The sequence below is a fragment of the Sipha flava genome, unplaced genomic scaffold, assembly GCF_003268045.1.
Source record: "Sipha flava isolate LNK unplaced genomic scaffold, YSA_version1 44_pilon_pilon, whole genome shotgun sequence".
Taxonomy (NCBI): Eukaryota; Metazoa; Arthropoda; class Insecta; order Hemiptera; family Aphididae; genus Sipha; species Sipha flava.
In genome coordinates, this window is record NW_020273203.1 from 1,512,985 (window position 1) to 1,525,911 (window position 12,927).

The 12,927-nt window shown below is 29.4% G+C and overlaps 1 protein-coding gene across 1 annotated transcript; it reads left to right on the plus strand.

The window, feature by feature from the left end:
* Nucleotides 1-2,273: 2,273 nt before the first annotated feature.
* Nucleotides 2,274-11,349, plus strand: LOC112689543. The gene is made up of 3 exons (XM_025563312.1): nt 2,274-2,456; nt 9,716-9,825; nt 10,292-11,349. Exons 1-3 carry the CDS (start codon nt 2,454-2,456, stop codon nt 11,187-11,189), a joined length of 1,011 nt encoding a protein of 336 aa, XP_025419097.1. The 5' UTR covers nt 2,274-2,453; the 3' UTR covers nt 11,190-11,349.
* Nucleotides 11,350-12,927: the final 1,578 nt, after the last annotated feature.

A 12,927-nucleotide genomic window follows, 5' to 3' on the forward strand; every position in this document is an offset into this window, starting at 1 on the left:
TTTTATATATATTTTACAAAAAAAAAGTATATTATAAAAGCTGAATGGCGTTAATTAATGGAAAAAAAATAAAATAAAAAATATGTAAATTTTAATATTTTGTTAATTTAATGACTTTTTTTACTGTTGTTGATGTGAAATAATTTTTTTTTCACATGATGTGACCCTAAAAAAATTGTTGGCGACCCTCAAGGGGGTCGTGATCCCTCGGTTGAGAATCGCTGCTGTAGAGTATAGGATACTATAGTGTAGTTACGGACGATGAGTTTTCGATTTTTCGTTCACAGCCTTTGGGCGAAGAATACTAGTTAACATTTATGACTAAATTCATCCGTGCACAAAAATAATATGCGCACGCGTGCGACTCGTGCTCATAATCACTTTCAGGTTTCGATTATGCCCAAAAGCAAGAGCATGGAACACGAAATATAATATAATTTTTGCACACATTATATGCGTGTCTATGGACAAACGGTGCACACGAGGCAGTCTGCGGCGTATTCTACACCGGGGTGTGTTCGATTAAAGTTGATGTCCTGATTTTGTTGACGAGTTATGTAGTAATACATATTTGATTTGGATTTTCACTATCTAGTGAACTATAGTTAAAATACACGACGAATAATTATTATTATTTCTCATTACCAAAACTTTTGCGCAACATTATGGAACGCAGATATGTACAACGAATTGAACTCGACGAAATTATTTTTATATAATAAATACTTAATAACCGTACGGTGCGGTATAAAATCTTATTTTCATTTTTGAATCTAATTTGTAACCAATAAACCAATAGGTTCAAAGATCATGCGTCTGTACTGCAAAGGAGACCATAAACATATTTTCGCAATTACGATTTGTTGTGTTATGATAATACTATGATGTAACATTACAATATAAAGTGGTGTAGATGAAATATGAGGTATATTCTTCGATTTAAAGTTATATTGACAGTTACGTTGTTTTGCAACAGACAATTATTAATTTATTTATTAAATGGTAAAAAACCATGAAAAATAAGGTTTTAGTTATTCGTGTAGAGATTTTAGAAAGTATCTACCGTCAAAATAACATATTCCAAAATCTGTTTGTTTCTCATTTTGATATTAAAATAATATTAGTACACGTTACAACACATACCCTTCCAACAAAAGTTCTCCTCAAACCAACAGTATTCCTAAAGCAATGGATTCAAATTTTACAATCCAATTCAAACTATTTTCTACGAATTCATTTTGTTGAATCATAGATCGCGTTAAAAATATAAATGTGCCAATAGTCACACGAACCAAGAGGCACACGAAAAAATGACATTGTTACGTGGATAACGCATGCATGCATTTATAGGGCCTTTGGCAGCGATGAATATCACTGTTCAACAATCCGCAGCGGCCTCGAGCGCGATTTGCAGACGCTGCAAGGGCGAGAACGGGCTGGAAAAAAAATCGTGTATAGTGTATAAATGTGTAAACATATTGCGCGCGAGTAAAAACCATTTTTTTTTTTCACAAACGTTGCCCGGGCAACTTCAACGGACCGATGATCAGGGCCGGATCAAGGAGGAAGTGGGCTTAGGGGGCTATAGCCCCGGGCCGCAAGTTAAAACGGGCCACGATGAGCCGCTAATTTTTTCCATATAAAATGGCATGAGAATTAATGTGTTGAAAAAATAAAATGTTATTACGATTTTCAACAATATGCGAATGAACTTAATTTATTTTGATTAACATTTATTACGAACAACTAAATCCGAAGATGGAATTTTTTTTTTTTTTTTTTTTTTGTTAAAGAGCCTCACTAAAAGTAATGGCCCCCTCGTTTTACGACCATAACCCGGCTGTGCCGATGAATGAAAACGGTCGAAGACGAGCGCGCGGCCACGAGAGAAAATCCTGCGGCGTACAGCCGCCGGAGTCGCGCGCGCGTAACGGGAAAACAACTGTTGCCGTAACCGCGTTCCGTCCGAACGTTTTTCGTCGTTTTACCCGCCGAGATAATCTAGCGGAAGGTCGCGCGATAGGGTTCAACGGATGGCGCACGGGCGCGCGTCGCAACTGGTGCGCGATGGCGCTCGGGCAACCCGTCGGTCATCGCTTGCGCTTGGCGGCGTTGGTCGACCGCGGCGAACGGAGTACGGCGCGGGAGCAGAGACCTTTCGCCCGGCGCATCCGGGGACTTGCTCAACGCGCGCGCCGCGAATCAAACGCCGCCGCCAAGCGAAACACCCAAGTCCCCACTGCGGGATGGGCTCGCGATCGTATAAAAAGCAAATACCCGCGGCGGATCCGGCACAGTGTTTATTTTGGGCTCGCCCCAGTGGTCGGCTAAAGATCTGTACGTCACAAGTGGTAACACAACGCGTTCCATCGCACCAGCGTCCGAGGGTCGGGTTTCACGTGTAGCACGTCATTTCGTACACGCAGCGGCATCGTCACCGTCGCCGAAACACGATGGTAAGCACGAGCAAATACGATCTGAAAATACACGCGCGCGCTCAGTTCACCGTTTCAATACGTTTTGACACTTCGTCCGCAACATCTAGTGCTACCTGCGCGTCTTGCAGTTCGAGAGTAAAGTGAACATTCTGAACATTTATCGTGTTCTATTGATTTTTTAAAATCGACAAGAATATGTGTTTGTATAATTTTTTTTTATTTTTTTTTTTTTTTTTTTTTTTTTTGTTATTAGTTTTTCTCTCGATTCCCTTTTAGCGAAAAAAAACTATATAAACTATTAAAAGTTTATGTTTTTATCGAAAAAATTTCAGTTTAGCTATTCAATTCGATGGTTACAAAAGTAAATTAAACTTTATAGTAATGACGAATAAATATTTTTTTTACTAACGATAACGTTTGAACTGTTGAAATTTGTTTCATTGAATATTATCAAGGGTAGTTGTTGGTAACATTAATAAGTCAGGTGAATTAAATAAACTTTTGAACGACCAGCGTCTTTTATTATTATAGCTACCATCAATATTAATTGATAAAACTAAGAAGACAACTATTTTTCCTGCATGGTACCCCATACACCGATGTTAATATTTATCTATATCTTATAGTGTATTCATACGCACTAAACGTATAAAACATTATATTTTATATAAATTCACTAATCATTTAAGCAAGGTTGAACATTTAAAATTAACAAAAACATTATTAGTAAAAATAAATTTAAATATATTTTTAATAATTTATCGTTATGATGGGTTCGTAGTTTAAATAATGTGTACTTTAAAACATGTAGAAACAGAAAAATAGTAATCATGCATTATGCTCCTAGACTAAAAAATATATTTTATAATTTAAAAATATATATATTTTTTCTTTCTGTTTTAATACAAATTCCATAGTTATGATAAAACATTGATTTTACGAATACATTTTTTTTCGATGATAGGTACGTAAAATCCTGTATTTATAAAAGAAAACAAAAAACATTTTAAATTATTCAATATATCAAGTATATCAAGTACTAAAAATTTAATACTTCTTTAAATTAATAATAAATGATTCCTTTATTAATAAAAATTGATTAAAACATATTTATTTTTTTACGTAATAATGTTATATGTTAAAATGTTAAGCAGTAAAAAACATATGGTGTCTTGTAATACTTTCGACGCAAAAGTCGCTATATTCAGTATTTACTTTATTAGCCAAATAACTTAAAATATGATCAGTAAAATGTAAACAAATTTAGTTATAGTAGATTCGTTTTCTAAAACTTAATGAAAGTTAATAATTGTTTTATTTTACTTAAGTAAAATTCTTTGTGCTGTTAATATAATTGATAGAAATTTATATTATCTTATTAAATTGATGATGCTTCTGACATAACAACTTTTAAATATTATTTTAAGTATTTGTTTAATGTATTTATTTACATTCTTTGTGAACTATTTCAGTAATGATATTTTACTGTACTCTATACATTTCAATGTACGATTATGATTGATTTCAATTGCCGTACAATACAAATGTCATTGGGTATACTATTTACTGAGAGACTATAAAAGAGTACGTCATGCAGAATATCTATAGTTAGCAAACGCAATAGATAGGTTTGATAACTCATGAAAATTGATTGATTTAATTACCATATATGATCAATCGTAGAGTTATCTACTAACCAAAACCTACATTTTCGTTGTGTAACTGCTTATAATTTTAGATACTTTGTTGAGTATAATTAATATACACTTTCTTGTGAGTAATTGCATAACTTTGTAATTGGATGGGTCTATGAAAAACTGGATGCAGACAAAATATAATGGGAAATTAAAGGAAATCCAATTTATCTATATGGATTAAACACCACACAGGAAATTATTCAATAACATTTTATTTTTAATTTTAAGTTGAAAAATTAAGTTGACTGATAGTGGAATGTTTTAGTGCTTAGTATAATTCATACAACTAAATGTTTTACCCTTAGATATTTTAAAAGTAGGACAATCATTGTAGGTGTAGAAGTAAAAATATTCAGTTTATAATTGTAATTGAATAATTTAATTTATAATTTAAAGCTTGTTAATTAAATATTCTTTACAACCATTTTGATATCGAGTTTTATTTTTATTTTATGAGCAAATTGTTTAAAAATCAGTACATTTTTTGTAGATGTTTGGTTTTCATTAATGGAGTTCATTAAAAATTTCACACTTAAGCATATTTTGTACTATTTGGTTTTATAAATATTGAAATACGTTTTATTAATAAGAAATATAAATTAAAATATTAGATTTTCATTATCAAATATAAAATTGATTTGAAATTTATAGTAAAATATAATTTATTAAAACTAAAAGTATTTATTTTATAATATTAATACAAATTCATGAACAACTATTTTATAGTTAAATTCAATTTCGATATTCGAATATTTTTTATGAGTTCGAATCTTAATTGGAAGTATATTGAACTTCAAGTTAATAATTATTTTATAATAATAAACCAGAATTCATCTTTAAGTCAAATTCACATTTGATTATACAATTATTATCATATCGATTTATTCTAGTTTAAATTAAGTTCGTGTCGAATGTAATAATTAAACAATTTATTTGTTATACCAAAGACGCCAATGATGATTTAAAAAAGGATGGAGAGAAACACCTTCTTTGTCCAACAAACTGTTGTCGTATCTTATGTGCCAGAACGGCAGACCATCATAATATGTAACACTATACAATTTCATTATTTATTGTGTCCTTATTCGTCGCGTTTTTTTTTTTTTTACGTAACAATCATCTTTTCTTACTCAGCTCGGGCTGTAGTAATACGTGTTCTACTTATGTTTAATATATCTCATTGAGCAATATATTTTCTATTTCTTTGGCAGTAATCCACATAAAAATACTGCGAACTTTGCTAACCACGTTCACGTACGATAATCAATTCCCACGCCATAATTATACATATTCAACAGATTAAAATCGAATTTGTGTTTGTACCAAGGGCATAGGTAAAGATTATTTATAACGGGGGTTGATATATTTAGGTAATAATAATTATTATTATAACTTATTAATTTACTAGCTGTGATTTTAGTCATTGGGAGAGGGTTTAAATCCTTCACTCTTACCAACACCACTGATTTGTACATCTAACGATTAGGCTATAACCTGATGTGATATACTTAAATGATCGATAATTCATTGGTAACCGAGGTTTGAAAACTCGTATCTATAAATACACTTACGAACATAATATAATATATAATATGGTTATCATATTATTATAATATGTGTACTAACAATTCGTTTATAAAAAATAGTAATTAATAAATTACGAAAAATATTAATAAATAATAACGAAAATGATCTAATCACTACATGTTAGATTTCTGAGATTAAAATGCGATAAATTTATTTTAAATTATGATTTATTTTTTTCCGTATTGTCTTAGTTTTTATCATTACTTTCTTCGAATTTTATTACATAAAAACTATTCCCTCAGATTGGACTGTTTCTTTATTCGATTGAATTGTAAATTATTATTATCAAACAACATATAGATTAACTGCGAATGGACATATATTTTGACTTTTATATACGTATTGAGACTACTATAACGGATACAGTGATAGACCATTACGTGAACGGTCAATTGAATAACTCGTGATTCCGCTATTAAGCTTTTACTTGTAAGTCGCTCAAAGAATAATAATAAAAATAATGAAACACTACTGGTGTAACAAAAGTGCTCGCGATTATGAACAATATATGTTATATACATGTATATAAACAATGAATGCGTTTTCTTGTGGTATTAATACGTCGTTAGGTGACTACTGGCTATCAAAGACGACCATGCGGTGAAAGTGTTGAAGGGGTTATTTGCCCTTCACGTTTGACGAAAAACCAAAAGAGTAATGAATAAAAAAAAATCCACATTTCATGTTCAAAAATAAAATTGTGCAATAGTTTTCTCTCTTTATTTCTCTCTCTCTCTCTTTCTCATTCTTCCTTGTTTTTCGTCATTTTCACCAGATCACAGGGCTATACATTGCTGACGATGTGTAGTACATAAAAAAAATGATAATGTTGGTGATAATAAAAAAAAAAAAAATTACCTAGAGCGTTATATATTTTTCTTGTTTGTTATTGAACGCAAACTCGACGATGGTAGCCGGACAGGCAAAGATGGCCCGAGGACATAAACAAATATTATTATTATGATAAAAATATTATTATCAACTTAGCTTTCTATCATCGAAATTTTCTATTATATACGACCCATTAGAATTATAACCGTTCTATGTAGACGCGTGTAGTTGCGGAGTTTATTATTGACAAGTTTTTGTACAAGAGTAGATGGCCACCAAAACGAAAGCAATGGTACAACAAATATTTAGCGCTTAAACGTGAACGATGTACCGGAAAATGGATCACTTTCAACACGCTGTTTCCTGAAATAATGAAATCTCCGTTTTAATGGCAAATTCATTGATAATAATGATTCATATTTATAATATTACGTTAGATATACCTAGTACCTGCGTATAAATCGTAAACCCCACTTATAAGTATTAAAAGTTAGGAGATCGCGGCCTCCATCCTTACAGGTATTTTTCAAAGAATCCCCGATAAAATTTCACTATACATCTAAATAATGTTTGATCTGATAATAGTGATAGTCACTTTTACTGAAACTCGCATACCCCATGTACAGGAGGTAAATTAAAGCTCAACTGAAATATCAAACGGCCACTCTCGGTTATATTTTTATTTGATTTACTGCTTTAGTGAATTTTTGTATTTAGGTGTTCTAATTGTATTCCTTACATTTATTATACTATTAATGTTGAGTATTAATTTTTATGATTTTCTTCAATACGTCCTTCTTACTCATATTTAACTGTTATAAGTATAATAGGTTATTCAATTTATAATTTTTATCGTTTTTATCTTTGGTTTGTACTGCTATTAAACTAGATGCTTATCATGCACCATCAACTAATATAAAAAGTTATACCACTGCACGATCATTTTAACTACCTACATAATACTTTACTCGTACTTATTTTTTTTTCTTTTGCTAAGTTTTTAATGACTCTTATTCTTGCGCACGTAATAATACACAGAAAATGCTAATACTATATTAATTGTATAAAAAAACTTTCATTTTTGAATTCAGTTTCAATTTTATGTATATTACCATATTTATTGTATATTAATACATTCTAATTTAATATAAATATCAAAACGCCTTTCGTCCTCTCAAAATACCAATTTTCATTTCATATGTGCACTCATATGATAATAGTTAATTATGAATACCTATATCAAACGCAAAATACATACATATTGTATATATAAATATATTGGATGGGAGATATCAGTGTGAGATGATACTGATATCCATAATGATTGTTTCATAATTTCGAGTATAATTGAGAAGTTAAATTGGTTTACCATACGTGATGATAATCAAATTAAGTTTAAGAAAAAAATTCAGATTATTCAGAAAAATAGTAAAATGTTTTGCCAGACCATTTTTATTAAAAATTATATTTTTTAAATTAGTTTTATTATTATCAACGAAGTTAACTAACTTGTTTATCTTCTTCAAATATGATTTATTAAATTATTATTTAATACAATAATTATTATATTTTATTAATAATATATAACTTAAATGATTTTTATATTCGTGATATAACAATATGGTTACATATTGAATACATCGTATAATAATATATTATATTTTTCTCATATAATTTAATAGTTCAATTCGAACATGTGTTTTGTTTTGTTTTTTTAAATTTATATAACATCATAACATATAATATTAATGCAAAGTTCCCACAAGATTTTTATAATACTGTGAAACATTTATTTAAATATTACTTATTTATTTCATCAACTTCGCATTGTTGCATTTGAACATTCATTAAATGACTAAATATTAAGTTACTCTAGATTATTAAAATATTCATACATAATTTTACCAAAATGTCTTATATAGTAGTGCTACATGAACAGTACATATATAAATCACAAGATAGTTAATAATATTACAGATTAATGTACTAAATTTCAATTTAAGTATAAGTACTCATAATGCTGCAGTAAATCGAATGAGCTGCAATTAAAAATTGTGTTAACTCGATTTCCCCACATAAACGATGTAAGTACAAGTAATGAATTTCCTCTGTGTTAGGATGGGTAAGTCATAATCGAGAAATATTTTTTTTGCATTTTATTCTATTTTAATTCCATCAATTTATTAGCATTATCATATTTTAAATGGTAAATCTGAACTCGTGAAACATAATAGGTGTAATAGATGAGATGTTAAGTATCTTAGAAACATTGTAGTAAGCGTTTTTCATTAACTGTAAATCATGTACATCGAATGACACTAAGGAAAAACGTTATTATTTACAGGTTTCGATAAAGAATAACCAGATTAATTATTTTAATGCGCACCAGTGCATAACTAAAATATAACTAAAATAATATATATAACTAAAATATAAACTAAATTACCCAAGTGTTGTGAAATTGTTTTTCGACGTAAATACATACGTATATATAAAAGCTGTTACATTGATACATAGTATTGTTTTCTCATCGGTTCAATCTCGAGTAAATTTTGACATTAATTGAATAGCTGCAATATTCCTCGAGAATAGCCATATGAAAACATAATGGTAAGCACTACAATTGAATAACACTGCCGGTATGAGTATCAAAAGTGGTACGTGTACTTTTGAATTATTTTCCCCGCTCGTACACTGTATATTATATAACTATGGAGGTATATTACATATTGTTTATGAAAAACTATTCTTCATTGTTATCATAAATAAATACTTAAATGGATTAAAATAGGTACTAAAATAAATAAATATTTTATCCGAGTGATCGAACGTTTATTAAATCTCAACAAGATTACACTTTAAGCTGTTACACTTTGGTAAAACGAAGAAATTCATCGAGTATACGAGTATATGTTTTATATGTTAATCAAGATCAAAATTTCTAGATAAAAATACAACATTTCGGTGGTTTTCAGAAAAATATATTTAATTACCGACATATTTTAATAATAAATAAAATTGAAAAGTTATTAATGAATGATTACAGAAAAAAATATAAATATTAATGACATAACTTATGCCTTATAATATGATTTTTATAATATTAATTTTTGTCTTTTTTAGCATATCATATATTTAAAAATACAATTTATATTTTTTCAGTTGCTAATGAAATCACTGTTAGTAGCGATTGTATCAACGTCACTTGTTGTTGGTTTGCCGACCCCGGTACCGGACAAATCATTACAGCCTGTTCAACGTCAAAAGAAACAGTGAGTTTACTTAGACATACACATTCAAATATAATTTAATTAAAGTTTAATTTTTTCAAATTGCAATATTTGTTGGTGGTTAAAGCTTATTAATTAATTACCATAGATTTTCAGTTGTTTGAGATACACCTAAGAGAAGAAATATTTTAAAATTACACGATTTTCTCGATTATTTGGACCAATTATTGTTCATAAATTAAACATTATTTTATTCTTTTATATAAATATTTCAAAAAAGTATTTTTTATTTCCTTTGTAATTCCATATAACGGTCTATTATATTACTATTAATGTTTATTATAATCGTTTTAAATCAAATTAATAGACATTAGTGATTACTGATTATGGTAGATAAGGTATAAATGTAAAATAATTCCGTTTTAATCAAGTTTAAAGACGGAATTTATAAATTATATTGTGTATTAATTTATCAGTATGTATGTTACATAAATATTGTTTGTTTTAGCGCCGACAGTGGCTATGGCTCGGATGTAGTTGGTTATGATTCTCATCATTATGAAAAACCTAAAGGACATTGGGAAAAGAAGTTAGCCTGGAAAGAGGAATGGAAGCAAGAATGGAAAACAGTCAAGCAAGAAGTGTGGAAGACTACAGTGGAAAAAGTTAAGGTTCCTATATGGAAAGAAATCAAAGTCCCCATCTGGAAAGAAATAAAAGTACCTGACTGGAAAGTCATTCAGACTCCAGTGTGGAAAGAAATCAAAGTGCCTGTATGGAAGGAAGTGAAAGTACCCGATTGGAAAGTAATCCAAGTGCCTGCATGGAAAGAGATTCAAGTACCCGTGTGGAAAGAGATTCAAGTACCTGAATGGAAAAAGACTTACGTACCAGAATGGGTTAAAGAATTCGTGCCCGGTTCAAAACAACTAGGCAAAGACCATCATGGGTGGGAATATGTAGCCCATGATTTATGGAAGAAAAAGCTCATATGGAAACCGATATGGAATAAGGTATGGAAAACTGAGAAGAAACAAGAATGGGTGACCGAAAAGAAACAAATATGGAAGGAAGAAAAAGTACAAGTATGGAGGACGGAAAAGAAAGAAGAATGGATTGTTGAAAAGAAACAAGAGTGGAAAGAAGAAAAGGTGCAAATATGGAGGACAGAAAAGAAAGAAGAATGGGTTACTGAGAAAAAACTCGAGTACAAAACTGAGTGGAAAGAACATAAAGTTCCCGCTTGGAAAGAGATCCAAGTGCCCACTTGGAAAAAAGTCTATAAGCCAGTATGGGAAAAGGTTTGGGTGGAAGACCATCATGACCATCATGAATCTAGTGGTGGATATGATAGTCATCACGATAGTTTCAGCAGTGATGATGGCTATGGTTACCATAAAAAATGAATGACATGATGCCATGTTCGCTGTAAATCCTTCAAAAGTTACCTCTCCAGTCAATTTTTTTATTACACCTTATTGTAAATAATTTTCGTTAGTTTAAGTACTTTCTTCTTGATGTGTTTTTTATAGATTTTTTTAAAAATATAATAATGACAACATGATATTACCATATTTTGTTTGAAACCCAAACAATTAACGTTATTTCCGTTGAACAAATTTTAACCCCTTAATATAAGTAATATTGGCAACATATTTTACAGACGTATAAGATATATTGTCTAAACGGTAATATTATGTTCAAACATTATTCGCTAGAGGTCACTATTATAGTCGTATGATCCAAGTAATATCATGAAAAGAAAAAGGTTTAATTTGGTATATTAGACTAAAACAACTTAAACAGATAGGTAAGTACTAAATTTGAACGCTGACAATAACAAAACAAGTTGAAAACTTTCATTTTGGAGTAATATAATAAAAAGCTTCTATACTATTAATAACGTGTTTTTACAAAACTAAAAAAATATCTTTATGAATATATTTGATTTTCCCCTTGAGATTTTATTTTATGGTATCTCTATGGACCTAGGCATGAAATGAAAAATAACCAACTTACTTGCTTATAAAAAGATTTTTCCAAACTCAAATTTGTCCAGTATTTTAAGTAAATGTAAAAATTTATTGAATAAGCACAATGAATAATTTATTCAAATTAATGCTATAATATTCGTATAGAAACATAAATACGATCAACTATATAAAATTTAAAAAAATAATGTGTAATCAGATCAAGTATATGAAAAAAACATAATGAAAACTTAAATCGTAGCATCTATATTATTAAATTATTATTCATACCTTTTATGTGTCTCTCTAGTACACTCGTGATGTAACATGTTTTTGAGCATACACAGATAAGTTTATTTCTATTGGCACTTAGTGATTTTAACGACCGATTATTATTATCGCCGCAATACTAATTTAAATAAACCGTTGAATCTTTAAATATTATTGTTCAATAACATCATTTTTTAACGCTCATAGCATCAAAACGACATTAATTTCCAATGTAATTTTACCTACGTCATGCGTACCCACCCAATCAACGGATGATAATCATTTATAGTTCTGAAAAACATGATATTTTAATCATTAGTAATAAAGTGAATACTCAAATTGATCCGTACAATGTATTATATGATGTGTTGTACGCAGGTATCCTTAATAACATATGACTGTGTAGTTGTTAATGAAATTAGGTTCACGTTATGTTATACGTTAAACTTGTTTGGCGTAACCCATTTAGGTAATGCATACCATGCGGAAATCTAATGTTTTATTAATTTGATGTACAACTTAACTGTCTGTCTGTCAAATATCATCATTTGAGTTATGTGTACATTTCATTAATATTACCACTTTGTGTTACCTTTTATTGTCAAATCGTTTTGTTCTCGTTTTCTCGTTATACCACGCGTGTCTTAATAACAAAATGTTATTAACGTATATATATATAATATAATACTTAATAATTAAAAAGTAATTTAATTCCAAACAATTTTACAGGAGCATCAATTATAATTATAAACATTACATCTTTAGTACATATTATATGATATTGTATAATACATTCTCTATCGATCCTTTACGGTATTAATGATTTGTAGATTCATCAATTATAAAATATTTTTTAAGTTACTCATAAATTTAAATGCATATTTTAATTGGTATACGACGCGTT